Source organism: Musa acuminata, chromosome BXJ2-1 (assembly GCF_036884655.1).
Source record: "Musa acuminata AAA Group cultivar baxijiao chromosome BXJ2-1, Cavendish_Baxijiao_AAA, whole genome shotgun sequence".
Classification (NCBI taxonomy): domain Eukaryota; kingdom Viridiplantae; phylum Streptophyta; class Magnoliopsida; order Zingiberales; family Musaceae; genus Musa; species Musa acuminata.
Window position 1 is genome coordinate 19,540,383 of NC_088338.1, and position 27,107 is coordinate 19,567,489.

The following is a 27,107-nucleotide window of genomic DNA, read 5'->3' on the forward strand; positions in this document are numbered from 1 at the left end:
CAATCCTAGTAAAGTTGAAAGAGGTACTCAGATCAAGGAACTCATTTTTCACATGTTATGTTTTCTTTATTTGATTTGTTTCAGATAATTGTGTTTTACACCTCTTTGTATTGAGGATGCGACTGATCATTTACTCGATCTCCTCCTCCTTCGTTTTCTTCCACAAAAGTCTCCTTGGGAGTGACTTGATCTCTCCCTGAAGATGACATACATACAAACGAAACATACATCTCTTCCTCAACCCTTCTCATTACTATTAGCATCTCTTCTACTGCCTACTTATTTTGCAACAGAGATGTGCCCATGTGTCGGATGTTCTTAAAGAGATGCTCTGGGTATTTTTGTTTATATTGAAATTCTACTAAATAATTTGATATCTGCTTACACCAAATAAAGATGGAAGAGTCTGACGATAGAGCCACATTCTAATTTGTGCTGCCAGTAAAAGGGATGGTAAGCATGAAAAGATGCTGCTGCTTACGCATATCAAATCCTATCTAAACCATATATTAAATACATATGATTAGACTGATGCAATTTAAGATGTATTATTAGAAATATAGTTCAAGATTTCGATATCAAGGAGAAGCCGCTTTTGCCGTCACTGATCACCCAACAGCAGCAGAGTAGGAGGTCACGAGAAAAGTATTCCTAGTTTCAATAACAGACTGTCTCATAACATCCTATGAAGGCGAACAAGAAGATGTAGAAAGGCATTGCAGTAATTGAACATGTACAAGTAGAAAAAGCTTGGAAAATGCCGAAGAATTGCTGCCGGTGGTGTACGGTGTACCTTTTGTTGTATAGCATCATCCACTTGCACGAAAAAAATAATTACCAATGTCTGCAAAAGATGTCAACCAAATCATATTTATTATCAATCCTCAAACATCAAATAAATAGATGTATTATTTCACATCTAACTTGGAATTTTGCAGCAACAATAAAAGCAAAACACTCTTAAACACCATAGCTTGTTTCTAAGTGAACAAGTATGAAGAGTGTCACTACCATTGACTAACAATTAGTGAACAAGCATATACTTTGCCAGTTAAATACCCAGTGAATAATATTCATTGTAAACAAATCAGACATGAGAGACGCAGGTTTAAACTAGTAAACAAGCTGATCTTTCCTGGTAAATGTACCATTGTAAAAGAGTAATTTCAAACAAACAATGTTTACAATCAATTTTCCCGTGATTGAACTGGAATAATCAAGAATTTGTTGCTGCTAAAGTTATTTTCGATATTTCAAATTTGTGGTCAGAAAACATTGATAGTCCAATCAAGAACCTGTGAAGTGTTATTTATCGTTTCTCAGGCAAAAAAGAGACCGAAGATTCATAATATTTACGATGTATAAGACCACAATTCATAATTGTACTGCTGATTCTTAGACAATTACAGAAATAAGAGAGGGACAAAGCTTACTGGGTTCATCAAGAGCCTGTTCTTGAACTTTATTGAAAATATTGCTTCCTAGTTGTCATCTGTTCCAAAATACCTATCTCCAAACTCTCCCATTCCAGGAATGACGTGAAAATCTTCATTTAAACCAAAGTCTATCTCAGATGTCACAATCTTGATTCTTGGGAATCTTTTGCAAACAACGTGCACTCCTTGAGGAGCCTAGTCACATTAAGGAAAGTAGCTTAGATGTGCTGTAATGATGTAACCACAAACTTATAAGCAGCTCAGGAGACAGGGAATGAATACATGATATAAGCGATTCAAGTGCAAACTAACTGGACTTACAGAAATGAGATTGAGAAATATTATATTGCTTTCTTGAACCCCCTTCTGCAGTAGCAAGGAAATCGCTTGAACAGCCGAGTTCCCTAAAATAACAAAGAATTGATCAGTGGAGAAACTGTGAGGATGCAATTCAGCCAAGCCATTTGATTAACACATAGATTAGAATAAGGAAAAAATCTTTACAGGAAAATATATGGGAGTTCCAAGATGTCAATGCATTGTTTATGCTGCTCAAATTCTAATATCAACATATTTCTCTGATTTTCTTGGAAAGATAAACTCAGTACAGGTAGCACTTGATTAGTTGACCATAGACAACATTTACGCTTTATCCTCTATGTAGTCCTTGTTCATGGTCTAAGAAGATCAATAACTACAATGTCTACAACATTGGACACTTGTTTTTTGGCAAACACATGACAAAAGAGACCCTCAATTTCCAAAAGAGGGTTAGCTAGCTGTACTATAGCAGCTTTTATCATCATCTGGTCTGAGGTAAAAATACAAACCTTGATTCTTCTAAAGAGTTCTAGTAGAGGCAATGACTCCTAATTCTCAAGAGCGACAAACCCGCTCAATTTTATAGAGTCCACATATGGTATAAGGCTTACTGTTTGCTAAATCCCCTTCTTTTGTGACTTGCACCTCATGCTGCAGACCATTGCTGCCCCGTCCATCAGTTCTAATTCTTAGCCTCCGCCCCCCTCTTTTGAATTGTCTTCTCCTCTTCTCTTCCTCCTCTTTTCCGTCTCCTCCCTCCCGGTACCAAGGTACTCACATGCGTACCATGTGTTGATATGTTGCTTAGTACCAATCCGGCTAGCTATTTGTCTGAGGAACAACATCTCAATGATTCTGGGGAATTGAGATGATAAGCCTTTGTGGAATTTTTCCCAGATTAGCACTTATAACTAGGCCTGCCAGGACTATGTGAACTTCCTTCGGACTACATCTTCATAAAGGCTACCTATCTCAACCCATATTTAGTGAAAACATTTGCACCACAGATAAAGTTCATGGCTTAAAGTAAGAAAAATCTCAACATATCATACTAGAATGACCAGATACTAATCATCTTTGGGATCTTCTATTCAATTTTATGGTTGTCATTTTCTTTTTGTGGACAGGTAGGCCTAAGAGGAATAGCACAGAGAAAAATGGTTCTTAGAAGGCTGCATAACTATCACCTTTCAGAACCTGTGGAACTCACATGACAGGGATCATATGATCAGGTTGATCACATGTATTCGAGGAAAATGACAGGTTATGCTTTATCATAAAGAATAACTCAGGATGCTCATGTTCTGGCTGCTCATAAACAAGTTTGTTCTGCCACAATTGTTTTAGATAAGGATGCCAACTAATAAGCCACGATTGAAGTCCAAACTCCTGTTTCCTTGATTGAAGAACAAATCAAAAATTTCAACAACTTTGCAGTATTATCAGGGAGTGCAAGTATTTTATTTGTCAGTTAATATGTTTTAAAATTAGACATTTCTACAATAAAACTATAGATTGAATCCTATGTTTCAGAAGAGTTTTTGCTCGTGTTGCTTGGAAATATTTTTGTTCCACAGAACCTGTGAATATTTTAAACTTCAACATCTAGGGAGTGTATTCTAATGGTTTTTAGAGTGTAAAAAAAATATCCTTCCATTTAAAAAGAAAACACTAACTAAAATTATTAATCTAGAACTTTTACCACCATAATAGAAGATAGATAATTTTTACATTATTGATGGATCTTTTCACAAGATAACTCATGAAATGTCACATGAGATCATACAGAGATGAAAAAAGTTTAGCAAAAAGAAACGGGATTTCACATAAAGGAAAAATGATATCCCATCAAAAGTTGATTTTATAAAGAGCAGCAAGGCATATTGTCAGGCAAGTGCAATTCAAATGATACCCAAATAATCTCTTAGAAAGAGCATATTACTTCTTGAGAGATGCAAGAAGATATGAGAGAACTATTTATCTTTTGCATGAATAAGAACTAGAATACATGTGAAAATGTAGATGAGAAGGTTATTGGTCCACATTTTTAAAAATATAAAGTGCCACTAAGTCAAATAATAAGGGAATGAATGCCCCATTATATTAGGCACTACTATGTTATCTTATCAAATTGATAGGCATAAAACAACAACCATAATTAGACGAAAGTGCAGCAAATCCAAAATTCTTGACAAATCCTTAAGGTACATCTGGATGGTGCGGTCACAGAAACTTAACAACCATGGTAAAATATCACCATGGTTCTGGCCTCTGGATGAAAATGTAAGGTCGAGTAATGGAGGCATTAGGTGCAGAGATAAAACTTCAAAGATCAATAAAAGATGATTCATTCTAGTGCTATGCTTTCAAACCTGGAAAGTAGGTGATTTTAGGTGGCAGTTCTTGAACCGATACATTCGTATATGACATGTTGACAACCCTATGGGTGACAATGTTCAATTGGTATGTCAATCGAGGGTGGGGTAGCAAGTCTCAAGCGGAGATGGGAGAACTGTAAATGCTAGGAGTTGAGTGTGTGTGAATAAGAAGGGCAAACACAGTGGAATTTAGAGAAAATCCATTCATAGACATCTATATACAAAAGATGGAAATATCAACCATGCTTTAATCGACAAAAGCCGTTTATAAAAAACATTATGGCATTACATTTCCACTTACCTAGGACCCCACAAAATATGATAATTGGACCAAGGAAATTTAAGATAGATGAAGTTAAGTCACTCGAGATATGAGAGTAACATATTAATCTGTTTGTTATTGGATGAACAAATAGCAATACACAAAAGAGATACACATCAGTTTGTACTTGCTAGAAATAATTAAGATACTCGGATGCTTCATCAAGTTGCACACAAGTGTTCCTAATAGTAATATGAGAATAACTGCATTTAGGCAGTATAGAATAGATGAATATACCAGTGGCTAGTATGGGATCCAAAAGCAGCACATTCCTATCTGCGACGTTCTTTGGAAGATTGTGATAAATTAACTGAAAAATAGACATTGTCAGATCATCAGTCAGAACATTTCCATGAAAAGATTGAGAAGCATTGTGCAAACCTGCTGACCGTTATCACCTTCCCTATGAATAAGGATCTTCCCAATCTTGATGCCTTTACAACATGCCCGCAGAGCATTCTCCATACTTTCACCACTGATATATGCCCACCGGCATAGAATACGAGCACTTTAATATTTGATAGAGAGAGAGATAGGCACCACATGCACTTGCATAAATGTGTCTGTATGTATTTTTCACCAAGGATGGGGTGGTTGTGGGTTCCAAAACAATAGAATAAAGAAGTGCTAAATGCATTTTCAGGTACATTAATTATGATGATTGGAAAAGTAGACTATATGAAGGATGCCGCTATAACCATCAATAACACTATCCATCATGGTTTGAGTCACTGGTCAGATTATTATATACTGACCAGTAGTTACTGGTAATCAAGAATCAACAAGAGGTCATAAAACAGGCACTAATCAGTATATGAATTTTCTTATTCTGTTTTATAGTGATAATAAACATATTATGATAATATACCGCTTGGTATCTCAGTACCTTACTGCCCTGACAACTAACCAGAAGTAGCATTGGACATCTATTTAAAACATCATTCTTTATCATGTTCACATGTAAACAGAATGTTACATCATAAAAAAATATCATATTAACTTATTAAGAGCCTATTAATAAGAAAACAAAAGAGAATTTATATGTGTATAATAAGAAAACAAAATAGTATATCTACCATTTTTAAACAAAAGAGACAAGATTAGGTAACTTTTTAAGTCTGTCATCTTTGTCAGTTAAAGTATTAACTATTTACAGACTTTTAACAAAATGTTATGACTTACAATGATTTTTGGATTCAACAAAAAACCAACAAACTAAATTGTGAGTAATAATTTTAAAGCCAATGATTTTGAATAATATAAGGGAAGCATACCTTCTTATAATGGAAATACCACATAGCCTTTTACAAAATTCTACCCCAGTATAAACAGATCCTGACATGAGTGAAGCACTAAAAGTTCATGACTGACATTATAACATAAAGAAATAAAAAAAGAAATTACTCTTCCATGTGGTATAAATATAAATATATAATATTGCTCTACCACTGACAACAGCTATAAGGCACCACTTCCTTGTCAACTTATAAATAAAAAAATAAATATTTAGAACCTTAATTAGCAATTCATTTTGTTTAGAATTCTCACAAGAAAGAAGGTGAAAGAAAGACATAACTGCAGGAGCATAAAATTTTTGAATTTTCAACCTAACCAATAGGAAATAAATATCCAAAATCTAGAAAGACTATACAGTAACATCAAATAACCATGAACTTAGATGATGAATCAGAAGATGAAGCAACAATGATAGTAGTTTACTTAGATGAAAATTCTATTCAAATTTGACACAGGCTGTGCAGTGGGAATATATGAATACCAAAAATATTTTACAATTTAAGTAGCAGGCCATTCCCATCTCACTTGACCATCTAGAAACAAGTCAAGAATTTTCCTTTCAGAGATATTGTATCCATTATTTAGCAAGAAGGGTATGTTGATGAAGACATTGTCCTTAAAGAAGTACAACAGAGTAAAATCCGATGACAGATTGGATAAGCACAACAGAAAACTAGGATGATCAACTTCTGGATGAGATTGAAGATATATGACATACATCATATTATTTTGGAGCAAATAATAGAGGACCAATAGGACAAGACAGCTCAGTATGAGAAGCAAGGCCCAGTGTTGGAATGTGATTGGGATACCCATATCTTATTATCCATGGATAGTAGGGCAATGTCTCACTCATTCATCCAGCTACCAAATCAAGAGGTGAAGCCATTCAATGTAGTTTATTAACCCATTATACATTATCAATGAGCAATAAGTCTGTTCAGAAAATAAGACACGTACTTCACATTCTGTCCTTGTGTCCTTAAAGATGGAAGTTAGGTTAAGAATAGTATGTTTATTGATGAGAGTGACCAGGGGTTTTACTTTCCCACTAGATATACAGAGAAGTCAAGCATGAATGGATTAACAATATTTCATTCACATCAACGAAGATGATGATCATGACACAGATCCACTTGATCTGTTTATGGCTGGAAAGATAAGGAGAAGTTGATTTCAAGGGAGCTAAAAGCATTTAGATAATATCAAGTCAGATGCAAGTTCCTTATGGTCATCACCTTTCCTTTTTTTTTTTTTTGTCATCACTTTTTTGCTAAGCATGAATTTCATAAAAAAAATATATCAAGGTTCGCAATATCGTACCGTACCAGCGTTTCGATGTTCGCTCGGTACGGTACGAAACGGTATACCGAGCGGTATACCGCTCGGTATATATATATATATATATATATATATATATATATATATATATATATATATATATATATATATATATATAATATTATTATTATTATTATTTTTCGTTCCGCCCGATAGCGGGCGGTCCGCATACCGGTATGCCATCGGACCGGTATGTACCGCTCGTACCGAGCGGTTTCATTCAGTATTACCTACCTTGAAATGTATCCTCGTGACAATTGCTAGTTTTGCTCAGAATATGATATTTCACGAAGCACACAACACAAGTATAGTGATAAAAAAATGCAGTTCAACTGCTTTATAGCCAACACAATTGCCCTAGTAAATAGTATTTACTAAATATTATGGTCACCGATGATGATGATGAGACCATGGCTACTACTACTTACTTAATCAGTGTCTCATTTCATATTAATATCCGACGTTGTGGTAGTAATTTCATGAATGGGTTCTTCAAAATCATCAAGGAACAATGAGGACTTAAAACTACCTCAAGTTGAATAAACACAATCCTTTTGGTGGAAATAGGCCATTCAATGTGAATAAGATTTAATTTCTGAACATATGTTTATATATTATGCATGTTCTTATCATATAATGGAACAAAATGAATGATAAAAATATTTGTTCATTATTGACCCAACATTAGCAAAAACAAAGTTTTTTAATAAAAACTGGTCAAAAATCAAGGTTTGACCAGAATTTACCAGTCTACAATGTAATGATTGGTACTGAACCATGGTACGAGTGCATATCAGTATCATATGAATTTGTCTACAAATCTGTATTAATACTTGACTGAGATTTAAATCCTTGCTAATAACTAATCATTCAAATTAATATGGTGGTACACCAGCAATACATGTGCTATGTATTTGCTCAAGCATAGAGCAATCATGAATTCATTCACACCAGCCCATATATTGCAAAGTACAAAATGCTTTAGAACACCTTAACCAACCCCAGACAAGTACATGGGTTTCGGTTGAAATCTTTCCACAACTAAACTGGAAGAAATTGATGATATTCAGCCAGTCAGTCTGAAGATTTAATCACCTCAACATCTCTTTGAAACCATGGAACTTCTTGCTTGCAATGCCTCCTTCACATGTGAACAGTAGCCAATGCAACAACTAGAGAAGAAGAGAAAGAAGGATAATAAAAGGAGAAGAAGAAAACAGGCACAAGAGGAGGCGATGGATCGAGGTGGGCTTGAAAATAAGGGTTCCAACCTCTCAATGCAATTGAGATTTAAAAGAGAAGTCAACCATCCTTCTCTGTACCTCTCTCTCTCTTTCTCTCTCTCTTTCCTCACGTTATCATGACAAGTGTCTGTGAAAGTGGGTTCATGCCGGTTTAATCTAAAACTGGCATATATTCTCACTCTAATGCATTTGTGAGTTTCTATATAGATGATTATATGAGAGCAACAACATCAAAACAATTTTTCAGCATTTAAAGGACCTAAAAACCTAGCAAGAGGGCATATAATCAAGACTCATTCAATTGAGACAAAACAAAGGACTGCTAAGAAAAGAATAAGTTTCATCCATGCGGTGCTTGGATCAATTTTCCAGTAAAATCTTCTAAACATTTGTCACATATATCCTACAGAAATATGGTCTGCATGGTTTAAATGGATTCATGTCACATATGTATCAACAATAATTTTAAGTATCCGCATCACAGTTTATCTTACCGATCCGTATCGGTGTACCGATCGGTTGTCGGCACGGTACATACTAAATCATACTGACAAATTGACATATGGTATAGTTGGGAGTACCAACTAACCAGTATATACTACCCATACCAATCCCTTATTGGACCGGTACTTACCACCCATATCGAGCGGTATGTCATGATACCACCCAGTCTAAACTAACACATTCTTCCATGTACAAACAATTGAAAAAAAGAAACCTGTTGGTGTATTCACTTGCTTTTCTTTAAATGGAAGATGACCCAGACCATGCTCAACAACCTATCACAAGGAAAAAGATACAATATGAATTAAAATATTTTTAAAAATAAATCTTAAAGCAAAAAAAGGTTTTACTAACCAGGCGAATCAGTCGGTCAGAATAAAATATGAAATCATGTTTTGTTGTTTTGGCATCACGTATCAGTGTATGCATACCACGGATCTGAAAAATGTTTGCACAATTGTTGTGTATGAGGGCTATAAAGATTTGAAAACTGGAAAAGTTAAAAGATAGGAGATTCGACTATAAATTATCGTAACACACAAAGGAAAAGATAATTTTCAGGATTATCAACAAGTAAACAAACATTTCTTATTACCTGGAAAGTTGACTGAATGACATAAAGATTTGGATATATTTTGCAGAGATTATGTTGGCCAAGTTTTGTACTGATATGTTGCACAATTAAATCAATTGCCACATGATTATCTCCACCACGGGGAATGATGATATCAGCATACTTCTTAGTTGGCAGTATGAAGTCATCAAAAGCAGGTTTTACAAATTTTGAGTACTGCATCAATGAATTATAAAATTAGCAACAATAATTATCACATAGCCAACAGAATAAAATACTGGTACCAAATTTGACATGTACAGAGACATGAGGCACCAAGAAGTGCCAAACATTAGTAATTTTACCATAAATCATAAGCTGCATCAAATCTAGTAGCAGGAAAATAGTTCACTTGGTTTTATGAATAAAGGGGCAGATCTACACCACCACACCTATGAGCTTTTACTAAACCAATCAGCAACACTACCATCAAGAATTACACGGACAATGCCCATCCAGGCCTAGTCTAGAAATGGAAAGAACTCCAATTCATTCTTTCCATTTTAGTGTTTACTCCACTTTCCAAAAAAGAGACCAAGTTTTGGTTTTCTCCATTCCAAAGATCAGAAAGGTTTAGGAAAATAGTTTCATTTTCCTAAAATCCAAATAAATTCTGTTTAGTTTTGATGGAATTAAATTTTCAGTGGAATGCATTTCTCCATTGTTTTTCTTGCAATAAAATATTACTTTAGCAATTTCTTGATGCAACAATGGGGAGTCACCTTTTTGATAAATCCAACGTAACTGCTTATGGTACTCATTCTGCCACTCCAAGTGTAAAATTACTAATACAGAAATACATGTCAACAAGTTTTAAGCTTATGTCAAGAATTTACGAATAAATCCTAACCAAAAGTACTGAAATATGTGAATACATGATCATGTTTCAATACACTCCTCTTCATTTGATTCTCTCAAGCTTGGAAAAGTGAGAAAAAATAAAACTTTCATTAATTAATTTGAAGTTAACCTTTTATTAGTCAACTTTACATTTAATTTGAAGTTGAAAAAAAGCATTTTGATGTAGTTCTTGATGGAGTCTGGACAACCATTTGCATGAAAGAGAAGTTTGTATACTATTTGCAAAAGTAAATACCATCACTCAAATATTTGACAGAGCTTATAATCAAGTACTATCCGTTATCTTTTCTTTACACATTGATCGTATTACCTAATTGAATTTCTTATTCGTTGAAAAAACATCCAGAAAACAAGTCCTACATCTACCCAACTTTCAAATGACATTGTCGAAGCCAAATTATTTGTAACAAAGTTCTAGAGATTCTAACCTGGTCCAGCACTGCCTTAATATCTCTGCCCTTCTCCACAGTATCACGTTTTATCCTCCTAGCCAACCGCACATCAGCATCTGCATGAAATATCCATATAAGGATAGTCTGGTCATAAAGAACATAAGTTGAATAAACAAGTTTACAGAATTACAATTATTGAATATGTTAATCTTTCCTGCTATGTGGCTTATGCAAGTTAATTCGTATATACAAAGGAAGAGAAAGAATATAACCTGTATCAACAAAGATCTTCATGTTCATCATTTCTCGAACACGTGGATCATGGAATACTAAGATCCCTTCCAAAATTATTACATCTGAAGGATTGACCTGAAACAGATTTAGAAAGGTTGGGTTTAATATATTAATTGGTGTAAACTTTTTATCTGAGAAATAGAAAAAAATCATAGCTGTTATCCTAAAGAAGATATTGATTGTTGTCACAATTTGTATTATGTAGAACATCAACCAAACTAAATAAACGTTGTCATGATTGGCCAAAATAAGATATTAGAATCTATATTATTTTATTAGCAGAAAATGCCTCAGAAAGTATCACACATTTAGTTTCAGCCAGAAATAAAAGGAAAACAAGTTTAGATTTATAACCAAAGATGATCTAGTTTCCTACTTCCAAATGATTCCAAAGTTTAGTTTGTGTATAAAAATCTAGTGAAGGTTATGAACTTCAGATTTAAACTGTCATTGGATTAATTAATAAGTCTGAATATAATACATGATTAATTACCTTTCGTGCTGGCAACTTGCTCTTATGAGTTTTGAAATCATAGTTTGGGACATTAACAGCCAGCCCACACCTCAACTTCTCCATACAGCAAAGCAAGTTTTCAGTGTCAAAAGCATCTGAATCAAGAAAGGGGTTGTTACAAAAAAATGACAATTAGAGATGAGGAACAAGGATGCATCTCATTCAAAAAGAAAAACACAAGCATACAGACAATTACTCAAGGATTAAGTACCATTAGATATTGGTTTCAGTAAATTACCAGACTAGTATACTAGTATACTGGTGGTATGCTGATCTATACAGCTTAAAATTTTGAATTAAATAAATTAATAAAAATTTACGAGTATTAAGCCACATGTTTTGATATAAGTACTTGGTTGTATCAGTAAGGACTAGGTACATACAGGTCTAACCAAGGTATACAGTTTTGAATAATACCGCCCGGTACGGGTGGTTAGTACCAGTTTGTCATATGATCGGTACACGGACCGCCCGTTACCGGACGGTATATATATATATATATATATATATATATATATATATATATATATATATATGTTTGGTATACCGCTCGGTATATAATATCGTACCGTACCGAGCGAATGTCGAAACGCCGGTACAGTACGATATTTCAAACCTTGGGTCTAACCAGTATCTAACTTTAAACCTTACTACAAGTTGTTCTAAAACATAGATGAACTGTTGCAATTTTTGCCAATCTAGAAGAGGTTGGCCTTAAGATACATGAGCTTGTTTGATTATTTTACCAGCATTTACTAAATAATCTAGGAAGAACTCTTTACCCTAGACTGCTCTCCTCAAGAGAGGTCTTCACTCTGTTTAGTTTAAGGGTTGAGTCATGCATTCTCCATTTTTAACTAATCTTTTGAGTATATTTCAGATGAATTTCTGTCCCTAAATTTAATTGCTAATTTTGATATTGATTAGTCATATTTTGTTTTTTTTTTTTCATTTTCTAGTTCTATTATGGTATAGCTTAGTTTGGAAACTCCTTAAGCCACTAGAAATTTGAACTTGTTTAGTAATTAGTATCTTTGATTATGATTTTAGAGTCATGAAATTTATTAATTTTTGGAAAGTCTTATTGGTAAAAGAATTCTGTGAGTCTAATATAAAACCTCTCTTAATGGTTAATTATACCCTAGGTTCAGTGTCAACGATGGAACCAGAGGGAGTTTGAATTTAACTCATTTCTTTGTTTAAAGTGGTTTTTACTTACAATTATCTCACAATAATTCCTGCATGTTTTAGCTTAAAATGATATTTAAATTTATAAATCTGAAGTATTGGACAATGACTTGCATCATATTATCTTTCTGAAATCATTGTTAAGACAATTTTATGTACTATTTCTAGAATTTCAGCAGCTTTATGCTTTCATTTCAATTCAATGAGTTGCAGTAATCCTCTTAGAAACCCCATCAACACTTGTTCTACGTCAAATTGCTACCAAAATTTCCTGGTTTAACAAGAAATTCTAACAATCAATGTCAAAAGTTGAAATCTATGGTTCATCCTATGACAATCATTTCATGGACATCTATTTCTCCAGTGAGGAGCTTGATTTGAATGATTTCCATGATATTATAGCAGCTCCCTGCAAGCCGTGATATCCCAACTATGTGCCCAACTTGATAACAACAACAAGCCATGATGCTCCAACTATCTGGGACAGGCTACATGAGTTTTTTGCTGCCATTGAGTTCTATGAAAAGCCACATTGTTGGTTAATTAACATTATTTAAATCCTTATTTATGATATCTTTTATACTTTATTTTGGACTCCCTCTACCTCTCCTCTTATCACTAAACTAGTCATCTCATATCTTCTAAGTTCTAACTACAGAATTTATAGGCCTCCTTAGTGCATATCTATATAATCTCAAATGATTCTCCTTCATCTCAACAACATAAATTTTTGGTATATGATTCTTAACCACATGTTATTTTTAACCACAATAATACTTGTTAATGATAACAAAATAAAGAAAAGATGGAGAAATTATTTTTATAAATTATTTAATGAATATTCCACATACGATTTAAATTTAATGCTAAATAATTATGGTAGATTTAATAATTATAGATTTGTTCGTAAAATTAGAGTTAGTGAAGTGAAAGATATATTAAAGAAGATGAAAAAAGTGTGGAACTTGATAATATCCCTATTGATGTCTGAAAAAGTTTAAGAGATAAAGGAGTAGCTTAGTTAACTAGCTTATTTAATAAATTCATAAAATTCAAAAAGATTTTTGATTATTAAAGAAAGACTTTTTTAGTATTAATTTATAAGAATAAGGGTGACATAGAAAATTGTTCAAATCAAGGTTCGTAATACTGTACCGTACCGTACCGGCGTTTCGACGTTCGTTCGGTATGGTACGAAACAGTATACCGAGCGGTATACTGCTCGGTATATATTATATATATATATATATATATATATATATATATATATATATATATATATATAATTTTATTATTATTTTTGTTCCATTCGGTAGCAGGCGGTCCGCGTACCGGTATGCTATCGGACCGGTACATACCGCCCGTACCGGGCGGTATCATTCGGTATTGCCTACCTTGGTTCAAATTATAGAAGAATTAAAATAATAAACCATACTATGAAACTTTAGAAAAGATTATTGAAAGTAGGATAAGATTTGAAACAAATATCTCTGAAAATTAATTTGATTTTATGCTTGAAAGATCAACCATAAAAACTATTTATTTATTAAGATAATTAATGAAAAAGTATAGGGAGAAAAGGAAATATTTGCATATGTTTTTTATTAACTTAGAGAAAGCTAGGATCATTAGAGATTTATTATGGTAGATTTTAGAAAAGAAAGATTTATCTACTAATTATATTGATGTTATTAAAGATATGTATGATAATGTAGTTACTAGTGTTAGAACTATAGAGAGTGTGTCTAATAAGTTTCCTATTAGTATATGATTATATTAAGCATTAAGTCTCTACCTTTTTCACATTGATAATAGATGAGCTTACTAGTCACTTACATGATATATCCTCTAGTATATGTTATTTGCTGATGATATTGTCTTAGTTAATGAGAGTTTAAGTAGAACTAATTATAAACTTGACCTATGGAGGTAATCCTTAGAAATTAAAGGTTTTAGATTAAGTAGGACTAAAACTGAATATATGAGGTGCAATTTTGATAATTCTAAGAATAAACAAGATAATATAATTAAGTTGGATGGACAAGATATTCCTTTAATTAAAAGCTTTAAATATCTTGGATCAATTATTCGATAAGACAGAGAGATCAATGAAAATATTATACATAAAGTAAAAATAGTATAGTTACAATGGCGTGAGGCATCAGAAGTCTTATGTGATCATCGGATATCTTTTAGATTAAAAGAAAAATTTTATAACACAATTGTGAGACCAACAATGTTTTATGAATCTGAGTGTTGGGCAGTTAAAAAACAACATATACAAAAAGTTTTATTGCCTAGATGAGAATATTGAGATGGATGTGTGAAGTTACTAAGAAAGATAGAAAAAAAATACTTTTATTCGTGAACAACTATGTATCATTTCGATAGAGGATAAGATGAGAGAAAATTATTTAAGATGATATAAGCATCTGCCTAGGAGACCTCCAAATGCAATAGTCAGAAGAGATGAAATGATTAATGTTAATGGTATAAGGAGAGGTAGGGAAAGACCTACAAAGACTTTAATATAAACTATAAATATAGATTTAAGTACTCTGAATCAAAGTTTGTCTTACTGGTCGAAACCGATGTACCGATTGACCAATGGTACGGTATGTACCACCTCGTACCGATGTACCGTGTGTTGACACGATGGGATATGTTGACGAGATAGGAAATAGAGAAAAATAGCTCTAAAAAATATATCTTTGATTAGAGAACATATAATAGGCTTAATCATCTAAAAAATATCAAAAATCGAGAAAAAAAATACATTTATTTGATTAGAGAATTCTTCATTTAACCTAGGTGTTAATCCTCCCTAATTATAGCCTCCTAAGCTTGATCCAATCTACAAATCATAACTTTGTGGAGTTTAAGGGAGTGCAAATGAGAAAATAAGAGAAATATGTGAGTGAGATCTGATCGTTACCAACCGGTACAAGTCGATAACGATCGGATTTCAACCATTTAGACCAGTACAAACCCCATATTTGGTGATACAGGATCATATGACATAGACCACCTGGTAAAGGATGGTCTGCGTATCAATCCCCTATTGGACTAGTATATACTGCCTGTATCGAGCGGTATAGCGCGGCATGACATAACTTACTCTAAACTTAACTAAACATAAACCTTTTTACAAATCTCAATGGCAACAAAAGATCAATATAGCCGACCCTAAATAATTGAAACTTATGACTTTGTTGTTCTTGTTGTTGTTGTATGGTTTTTAACCACCCAACACTTAGGTATATAAGGTTTTTCAAAAAATTTCTTATAATCTAAAAGGTAATTAGTGATTACACAAAAAACCTAATCCCCTCTCAACTCTAACCATACAAAATTTTCTTTCTGAATAGTATTTTCATCAATCTCTCTATCTTTTTAAATAATCAACCTAAGATACCTAAGACTTCTACTATTTAAACTTCTTATCCATCCAATTTAATTATATTCTCAGATCTTCTCCTAGTATTACTAAAATTGCATCTCATACATTTAGTCTTAGTTCTATTTAATTTATAACCTTTGGTTTCCAAGGTTTGTGTCATAGCTTTGAAGAAAGCAATATGCAAGCAAATTTAAATAAAGGAGAGCATAATTACTAAAAAAATTCTCAAGATTCGAGATTGATTGTTTCAAGCTTTATTTTAAGAAGATAAAAAGGCAAGCACCAAAATATGAATCAGTTGCAATGAACAAATATTAGTTAAAATTTGTATTTAGAATGAAGAAGCAATCTTCTGAACTAGATAAATGGTGAAAAATGGATGACCAAGATAAAAAGGCAGAAAAGGCACACAAGAATTTGTTGGAATTATTCATGTCAATGTTCTATTAGTTCAAGAAATGCAAAACTATTCTTCCATATTTTGGAAAATATGATGAATCAAGAAAAGGTCTCTAGCTGCATTGTAATGAAAAACTTGTTGATCAAAAGCAAGTATTTTGTCAATCGTGTAGCTGGTTTTTAAGCTAAAGCTACAAAATTGGGAACTACAGTGGATGTTTCAACTGTTTTGATAGAATTTGTTTTCTTATGGCATTCTAATGCAGGGAATTATGTGGTAATTATCAATCACCGACTTTTAGACATCAAAGACCATAGTTAAATTAATAACCTCTGCACCTATATCTACTAGAGACACTTAAGCAGGTTCTTTTTCATTTTATCAGGAGATAAGAACTTGGAACTACAGCTTGATTGATAAGAACTAGGTTCTTTTTCATTACACTAATATGAACCAAAACATGGAACTACAGCTTGATTGATAAGAACTTGAACAAGCAACCAATATCAACACAAGTGTGCAAATCTAATCCATTTGTTAGCAATCAATGAGCTTACTAATCAAGAGTCAAGATTTTCATGTGAATACCATAATCTTTAATGAATTCTTAAGGAATATCAATTTACCTGGATGATCAAAGTTATATTCATGTACACAATTCAACTCCTCTTCTGTCAAATCATAATAAAAAGATTCCTGCCATGTCATATCCAATTATATATCAATTTCCAAATATGACTAGATAATAGTTTAATTTAATATTTTTTTTCCTTGCAGCAAGACATGTAGATGATTGGACAAAAGTATATCAGCCATCACTTACCTCAATATCCCTTAGAGAATAACAACGAAATTTATTAGAGCTTTAAAAAGATGCATATCAGCTTATATAGAGCAGTGTATAATTAAAGCCAAAGTTTGATGATTTCTTTTCTTTATTTGTAACTAAACGAAACCTTTAACCTATGTAATAATTCATTATTATATCCAAGAAATGAAAATACAATTTGCTGAGTCTCAAAATGACTGTTGAAAATTATAAACAACATAATTTGGAAATTCAATGCACTTCTGGATAGTTTGTTGTCAAGGAAGATTCACATATATGTCATAATTTTCTAAATTCATGTAACTCGCACAGTGGTATGTTGGTTATTGGTTGCATATCTTTCTAGCCATATTGCTTATAATTATTGCATTCATTAGTCATGCGAACCCCATAATTGAAAACTATGTTATCTGACAGGTCATTAGATCTCTTATTGTCTTTCCAACACCGGAAATTAATTACAGGAAATTATAGTGATATGTTGTAGTCATTATGAACCAAAAATTTATGCACTGAGACAATCACATAGAAGGGCTGTCAATTGATAAAACCTGATCCAGTCTGATCTAGTGTCAAATCTGGTTAGAAATGGATTCAAATCCAAATGTTTTATGCAATGACCCAAATATGTGTGACCAATCTTATCCAATTAATAACTGAAATGAAGCGAATCTACATTGACTCAATCTGACAACCCCATACGATTCCTACATATGGTTTATATTATATTATGGTATATCAATTTTAAATGTTATGTAGCTACTATTTAGTATTTACTAATACAAAATTACTTCTTCATTTAACATAATTACTGCTAATTCCTTATAAAAGCGTAGATGCTTCACTCATCTACTGTGTCCTACATTTTTCCCTCAAATAAAATGGTTTCCACTCCACACTATACACTGTTTTCTGCTTGTCAATTCGATCTGTGTTCTTTACACAACATCTCTTTTATTTCCTCTCACTCTCATACCTTGTTTCCCCATGCTGTTGTCTCCTCTGATGGCCAAAGGATGAAGGCTGTTGAGGCTGCAAGCAATCTTCTAGCCCATTCAATGCTTGGTACTAATAATGAAACTAGACAAGCGCTCGGCTATACAATTGGTCATATGGACAGCATTGTCCATCCCAAGGGCCTTTGAATCTTAATTTTTATATTTAATATCATATCATATATTATGCAAAATACATTATGCATTATATTTAGATGAGTGATATATCGTGTTGATATCAGATGGATCTTGGTAATATAATTGACACCTACAACTTAAATTATATTTACCTTGAACAATTTGTTTGTCTAATATGAGTGTTAACTGCAGTTGAGAGGTGGTCACAATTTAGAGGCTGGACACTTAATCTAAGAAGAGTTACATTTATTCAGCGATTGCGAACATAATTGGCTGAAATACACTTTCATATAAGTTCACTAACTGGCTCTCATACAGACACTTGGAGAGTTAATGCACTTGCATTATAACATGCATCTGAGACTAATATGCTGACATAGAAAAGGAAATAGAGCCCAAGATTAATCCGCTCTTTGACTTCTAGTTCTATAATGATAATTTTAATCTGATGCTCAATCTGGGTCATCAAATGGACTAGGCAAGACACCTCACATCCATCTCATCTCATCTCATCACCGAGGCAATACAAAAAATGAATAAAAGGTGATCACAGGAAGGGCATCATCTGATGCCAGGGTGTGACAAGACTTCAGCCAACCAATCTGCCAAAGGCCATGGCAGGACACTGCAGAGTGAAACATTTGACTACCATAGTAAGGAAAGGGGTCGAGCTTAGTTGACTGATCCATTGAACACAATTAATGAACAACAGGTTTGGTTGAGTGATAAGAAATCTTCTCTCTCATAGTCCATGTTTTGTAAGGTTTGTGGAGATAGTAAAAATATAAATAGCAGTGCATCGATGGATGATGCTGGCAAAGATGACTCATCTTATATTGCTATTGAATACTACTCAAGGTCAGATGGACGGAATGAGCACCGAGGAGCATTCCACTCATGCCACCCAAGAACTCCTTTCTATATACATACATTATTTAGATACAGCTCATGATCCTAATCCGATATATGTTTTAATTTGGTACCTTATTGTCCTTTAGATTGAAATCGACTGGTTTGGATCGAGACCAGCCTCTCCCGAATGAGATGCCCCAATTTCATGGATAGAGCATCAAGTCACCAGCAAAAATGATAAAAATCAATCAAATCAACTAAATCATCCACACTTCACCAAGATCAATTATCCTAGGAGGAATTAGTTGGTTTCTTGGTGAGTTGACAAAAACCAATCAGACATGGCTGGACTCTGCCCAAAGAAGAAGATGATGAGGAAGGATAGTGGGAGAAATTAAATAAACCCTAAACTATAGAGCCGATCTATCACCATGTCATCATCCTTTGTCAATATTGTCTCCATCACTGAGCTTTCAGAATTCAATTTATACTGATATCAGTCCTTGTGCAGACCAGTGTGGTACCAGTATGATTGGGAAAATAGTGTTAATGCAATCCCTGTACTAACTAATACAAGTCTGGTGGATGGAGGAGGTGAAGAAGACAAAGGAGGATGAGGAAGAGGCGGAGGACAGGACTGAGGAGGAAGAGGAGGCTGTGAAGAGTATTGGTTAGAGGAGATGGTGGTAGTAGCAATGCAATAGGGAGCAGAAGATTGAGAGGAAGAAAAAGATGGTGACAATTGATATTATAAAATAGGACAAAATGGTACTAATATCTTTTCCTCACCCGCTAATACTAGTATGATAAACTTATTGGATGGTACAACTCATATTAGACTGGAGAGAAAAAGAAAGAGAGATGTGGTGACAATTGTCATTATTAAAAAAAATAAATAATACCAGACCATTTACCCACCCAGTAAGCCTGGTATCATAAGCTTAATGGATGGTACAACTAATACCAGATTGAACTGGATGAAATTGTCCATTCCGTCTCCCAAATTGTTGTTGGACCAGTAAAGGCTAACCCAAACCAACCTATATTGACAATATTTTAAATATTGGCCATTACCATTGTCATCATTTACAACATGGGTACCTGTGCCCGACAGAGATAGGGAGAGGGGTGGGAGAAGCAAAAGGGGAAGGACTTTAGGATTCGTGAGTTATAAACCCTATAACTTGGAGTTTCAAAGTAGCACTCTAAAATAACCAATGATGATTTTTCTACAAGTGGAGGCTTACTTTTCAATTCACAAGAGTATCTTACATGAAGGTCCCATGCTGGACCCAAATTAATGTCCAATTATAAGGCTGCAGGTTTGATGGGTAAGCAGCGAATTGGAAAAAGTTGCTCTAAAAGTAAGGTTTGCTATACCGATGACTGGGCGGTACATACCGATCCAATATGATACTAGTACGTGGACCATCCTCTACCGGGCAATACTGGCCACTTGACCTCGCATCGAGCAATATGAGGTTTGTACCATGGTTTGCAATACCATATTGTATCACTCGATACGGGTGATATGTACCTGTTTGATAGAGGACCGATATGAGTGGTATATCGATATATCGTACCGTATGTTGGTATGCTTAGTACAGCTCGATATGTATTGTACCGACAGTTGATCGGTATACTAGTACGGTATGGTATTCAGAACCTTGGTCTATACTAGGTGGTAATAATCGAAATCCGATCGTTACCGACCTGTACCGGTCAGTAATGATTGGATTTCGACCATTACCGATCAACGATTGAGATTGTCTTATTTTAAACGGTCAATTTGAGCATTTGAGACATAGAAAAGGGTTTTTAAACCCTTTCCTTCCCCATCGTTCAACTTATTTCACTCTCTCAATCTCTTAAACTTTCTCAAACTCTTTTTCACTCACATCTTTCTCTTATTCTCACATTTTCAATCTCCTAAACTCAACAAAACTACGATTTGTGAGTTGGATCAAATTTAAGAGGCTAATTTAGGAGGATTAAGAGGAAGAACACTCTAATCAAAAGATATATTTTTTTTTTTTCTAGATTTTTATTGATTTATAAGATGATTAAGCCTATTGTATCTAGTGTATGACTTAATGTCTAATATGTTGTTTGATGATAGAATAGTATTAATTAGGAAGTAATTAAGTTTAATATTGATTTTTTTATTGGTGTATAACTTAATGTCTAATATGTTATTTGTGATTAGGGTGTTTAATATTGATTTTTTTGAAATTGGACACTTAATATATCAAATCTTTATATTTCATGCATATTAAGGATTGGATCATATGCTTGTGATGGTATAATAGGTTTAATTAGGTTTTAATTAACTTTTTTAATGTTATGATTAGTGATTTTACTAATGATTTAATCAAAATTTAATCGATATTGGGTCAATTTACATTTTTTTGCTAAAATTATACTAAATTTATATTTATTTCTAACTTAAAAACTCTAATCTAACTTTTTTTTTCTATTTTTCATGTTTTTTCGAAGGTTCTTTTTGATGATTTTGGGTGTACTATCGGTACGCCCCGACAAACCGTCGATACGCCTTGGTACGTACCATACCGAGTAGGGCTTGGTATACCGGTATGGACCAAAATTGTAATTCTTGCTCTAAAGACAAATTTTCTTAATAACTAATAAGGGCTAGTTTGTAAAAGAAAGAGAAAGTTAACAAGTTTCTATTTTTTATTTGATTCAATCTCTAAAGACAATTTTGATACAATTTGGATTCAGTGAACTATATTTCCAACCATGATCAATGATTAGTTTTTATGGTTATCATCAAGGTATGCAATTTCGAGTAATACCGCCTGGTACGGGCGGTACGTACCAATCCATCAACTGATCGATACACGGATCGCCTGTTACCGAACAGAACGATATATATATATATATAATGTTTATAAAAGGCGACGTCGTGTCGCCTTTTTTATCGATGTCACCTTTTTATAAATATATATAATATTTTATATATAAATATTATATATATATATATATAAACGAGACGACGTCGCCCCGCTTGGGAGAAGAGAGTGGCGACGTCACCGAATTATATATATATATATATATATATATATATATATATATATATATATATATACATATATATATCCATATACATATATATATATATACCGAGCGGTATACCGAACGGTATACGGTATATAGTATCGTACCATACCGAGCGAACGTCGAAACTCCGGTACGGTACGAAATTGTGAACCTTGGTTATCATATCCTTTGAATTTTGATGACCAAGATATACAGCCTCCTCTTAAGCAAAGTTCTTTCCAACTTCCTCAATTAAGGAAGACATCTTCGTAGCCTAAGCTACATGGTCCAACCTCCTCTTTTGTTTTCTCCTTTCTCCTCTCCTACACGCCTTCTCTCTTGACTACATGCACCACTGAGCTGTCACCACTGATTTTCCTCCTTTAAAGATAGACCAGATTAGAGCTCTAGCTCTTAGCCAAACTGAATTTGGATTATGTTTTGATTTAATTTATCCAATTTTCAGTCCAATTTAATGATCCAATTAAATAGTAACATTGACCCATCTGACATGATTACAACCCTATTTTAAGTTTTTAGTCGCCACATGGATAACAAGTCTGGCCTAATATCAAATTCAGTTCAGAGAAAAAGAAGATAATCACAGTTATACTGTCTCCATATGCATTCAAGGATTCACTGGATATAATAACAATAGCAGGTCCTCTGTTGATATCCAACATAAAATACGTGAGAATAGTTTCATATCCTTTCATTATAATTGTATTTTCTTAAGATATTTTCAGACAAGGGGAAGCCTGATCTGAATCACAGAAGAAAATCCAACATTACAATGTAAAGGATAAATAAAGATACATGAGAACAGTTTTGTTACTCTTGTATCCTTGGATCATAATTGCATCTTCTTAAGATATCTTGAGACAAGGGTAAGCCTGATCTAAATCACAAAAGTCGATCACCACAAAAGATAATGAATTATATTCTTCTAAATATGCAAACTAGATTGCATAACCATTATTAACAGCCTCAAAATTCATCTAGGTAATAGTGAACATCAACAAGCAGGATCTAACGATTGTGCTCTTTGTGAATGACAAGTCCCTTCGATTAATAGATGTTCCTACCAAGCTTTTCTTTAAATGTGTCTTGGTTACATGTGATAAGAGCAACTTGTACTAGAAACCAAATATAGTCTCTCATGTGTTAGTTTGGGACCTAATATAATATCCTTTCATTAACAAGCAGCAATAAGATTTGCATGACAACTACACTAATTTCATAAGCCAAACAGGTAGTATTTAGAAGCACAACCATCTAATACCTAAAAGAAGTCAAACCAAGGATTAAATAACCTTCTGAGACAAATCAGTCTAAAACTAGTTTTCAATTGAACCAACTTGATCCTATATCCAACTATAATAGGTTTTTAGTCAGTTCTTGAATAATTTGGCATATAACTTAACTGTTTCCACCTCATGCTCCAGTTTTAAATGGTTTGATCAAGGTTTTTAGTTTTGCTCAGTTTGTATCGTCTGGCCAGTATTTATCAATCCAACCATCGACCAAGATACGGACTACTTAAAAAACAGTCTGGCCGCTATTTACCAATCCAACCTTCAACTAAGATGCGGACCACTTAAAACCAGTGGTCTGTTTTGGTCCATTAAAAGAAAAGGAACAGATGCATGTTGTCATTGTGCTAGGGCTCGCAAGGAGGCTCACAAGGAAATGCTTGTAATTTCCTCTTGATCACCTGTTGTCGCCCACACACCTGCCGCTACCTGCATGTTTGCTGCCTGCTGTTCACATCTCCGGTCGTCTTCTTCTTGTCATCGACCACCTTCCTTCCTTCTCCTTTTCCTCCTCCACTGCCTGCCGCACACTGCTGCCCGCGTGTTTGCTCCTCCACCACCACCAATATCTTCCTCCTCCACCTTCCTCTTCTTCCTTCTTCCGTTTCTTTCTTCTTTCTCCCCCATCTCTCCCTCCCCTAGAAACAAAGTACCATGGTAGATTCCAATATACTGTGTATCGGTATGCTGGAATGGATTGGACCCATACTGATCTGCTCATGGACCAGCATGGGTCAAGAATCTGAAATTAGATTCCTTGGATTTGCTGGTGTTATTCTATATGAATTTGCATGAACCAGATAACCCAGTCAGGGCTGGTATATACCACCACATATGGCTAAATTAGGCTAGACAGAATTCTAAACACATGATTGGTATTTTCTTTTATTTCAAATTCACGATTTGGCAGCAGATATTTTCTTTTATTTCTAACTTCTAAACACATGATGCCTCGTTTCTTATATGAATTTTTTTTAACGAAGTAAAACTCAAGCACATGAAGCAAGCCCCTATATGGGGTTTGGTGAGGGTCAATGTATAAAATTGTTCTAATCAAATTTAACCCAACAAATATAAAGGAAAATATTGGAAGTTAGAACTACATCTACCTGATTAACAAGGACAACCCGTTGATCACGGAGCTGCTCAATGATCATATCACAGACAGTGGTCTTTCCGGATGCGGCACCACCAGCAACACCTTTGTATGGCAGAATATTCAATATTAAATAAAGAAGAAAATTAAGTACTTCAATTTTGAATAGTGTGGCAATAGCTCAGTGCACTAGTTTCAGGAGAAGAAACATATGCAATGCTAAACAATATCAGTACAAGTTACTTTTCCACTTTCTGGGGAGAATTACATCCACAGAGTATTTATTTCAAGTTAACCAAAAAACAATACAGTGTAAACACCCATAAGACAAGGGAAAGTATAGCAGATTTCAGTTTTTGGTGGTGTGTTATAATGTTATTCATCGGAGCAATCATGTGCCAGCAAGTAAAACAAGTGTGTCTGTATGGTCTCAACTATTTGGGATTGGCTACACACACATACATATATGTATATATATACACATACATATAAATAAATAAATGTTTCTAGTCAAATAAAGAGTTAATAAATCAATTTTTCTTGATTCTAATAGAGTTTTCATGGGTCTTCATCTACCTTACTTTGCACCACAAATCATAAATGGTCTACTATGGTTAAATGGTGCATCTCAATTGACTCGGCAATATTGGCCAATAAAAACTTACATTTTACAGTGAGGTACACAATCAAGAAAGAATTGCATCCTACTCCCATGACTTTCTTTCTCATTTTTGAAAGACTATGGGAATTTTTACATCCATTACCCATCCAAACAATTGCTTTATTAGTTCTTGTGTGCAACACTGTTACATTCTTATACATTAACCTTTGCAATAAAGGACAAAAATATTGGAGATTTTTGTACATAAATATGATGACTAGGTCATGAAAGACCAGAACATTGAACAAAATAAGCAATTCAAAAATTATATTATAAAAACTAACCTATTACGAAGGGTTCTCTGTAGCCATTCTCTATGGCAGAAGTTGCTGGTAACTCCTTGGAATTTCTCCGCTCTAGATCATCAACGTGAAGTCCTGAAAAGTGAACACCAGCAGAATTGTCTTGCAGTTCTTCAACTGTTTTAGTACCCATGAAAAAAAGGCTTTAGCTGTATCTGAAAATGTACATAAAGAATCATAAGGAACCCATTGAAACAACCAGGCCTCCGGTGTGCAGAATAGAAGTATCATAAACAATGGGAAGGAATATTGACATAGCACATGTTACAACGATGATAAGCACTAAGAACATGCATCAAATCCATGCGCCCCATAATAGATGATGCGAAAAGCAGAAGGTGTAGCAACGGAAGGACTAACCACAACAAAATGATTTTCTTAAATAAAGAAAAGAACATGTGAGAAACTTCCATATCAAAAATTGAGCAAAATGATTACATAATAAATTTTCAATCTTACAATATGGTATATAAAAAATCTAAATTCATTTTATAGAAATATGGAAGATGAAATTTAACGTAATCAAGAACCACATTTCTGTAGTATCCCATGCCTTCCTACGAGCACATGGGCGCATGATATGTGCCAAAAACATTGAGCTTCCACTGGACGGTTTTTTGGGATTTCAAATATCCATGAAATATCTAATGACAGTGCTAGTAAGAGGTTGAAACTCTACATCACCTACAGTTGTCTCATTCGTGTGTCACTTTTGCCTCCTAATCACTGCACTGGGATCAAACTAGAATGGAGAAGTGAAGAGTATGCATTAGATCTTGATCGAACCATAAACTACAGATCCCAGAAAAAATATCACAAACTAAGACAAAGGCAAAAGCATTCGTATTTTTCCTGAAAACATGACAACCAATGGAGAAATTTCATATGAGGGTGGATTTCAGACAATGCATCTATCAAAAACAGAAGCATTCGCATGAACCAATTCACATCCACAAAAGCTCAGGTCCAATGCGACAGATCAGGGATGAAGAACCGACAGGTACCGACGGCGATAGCCTCCTCCGGGGCCTGCGATTTCGGCAATATGGCACTACAATAGAATTCACAAGATTCAGTGAAGGCGCTCCCGATGCAAACCCTAGAGCAACGATCTCCGAAAGGGTCGTAGTCGATCAAAACAGAGCAGATGGGAGAGATATAGGGAGAGAGGGGAGGCGGTGTTGAGAGCGACCCACGAAATATTTGCATGCGGCCCAGCATCGAGAACGCTATAGGCAAGGGGAAGCGGGACCCGTGTCCATTGATAGTTTATCAGCTGTCTCTTGCCAAGCTGCTTACGTGGCTCAGGACTTGGGATGATATCGGCAAGCAGGGATGCAGCGGACAGGAACATGCG

The 27,107-nt window shown here is 34.2% G+C and overlaps 1 protein-coding gene across 1 annotated transcript; it reads right to left on the bottom strand.

Moving 5' to 3' along the window:
- Window positions 1-634: 634 nt before the first annotated feature.
- Window positions 635-26,865, bottom strand: LOC135599066 (uridine kinase-like protein 4). The gene is made up of 16 exons (XM_065093760.1): window positions 26,749-26,865; window positions 25,733-25,905; window positions 24,801-24,892; window positions 17,131-17,200; window positions 11,496-11,611; window positions 10,981-11,077; window positions 10,745-10,824; window positions 9,438-9,632; window positions 9,197-9,280; window positions 9,057-9,117; window positions 5,732-5,792; window positions 4,839-4,932; window positions 4,695-4,767; window positions 1,758-1,840; window positions 1,434-1,631; window positions 635-844 (listed from the first exon to the last, which is right to left on the bottom strand). The coding sequence occupies exons 2-15, from the start codon at window positions 25,881-25,883 to the stop codon at window positions 1,482-1,484; spliced, it is 1,407 nt and encodes a 468-aa protein (XP_064949832.1). The 5' UTR covers window positions 25,884-25,905; window positions 26,749-26,865; the 3' UTR covers window positions 635-844; window positions 1,434-1,481.
- Between the last annotated feature and the right edge of the window lie 242 nt (window positions 26,866-27,107).

Bases quoted from the DNA above. Each gene is read 5' to 3' on its own strand.
- LOC135599066 (XM_065093760.1), bottom strand. From the start codon at position 25,883: ATGGGTACTAAAACAGTTGAAGAACTGCAAGACAATTCTGCTGGTGTT. The intron at 9,118-9,196 runs GTTAGTAAAACC...TCCTTGTGATAG, and splicing joins CTGACCGACTGATTCGCCTG to GTTGTTGAGCATGGTCTGGG. The intron at 1,841-4,694 runs GTATATTCATCT...TTGTTATTTTAG, and splicing joins GGATCCCATACTAGCCACTG to GGAACTCGGCTGTTCAAGCG.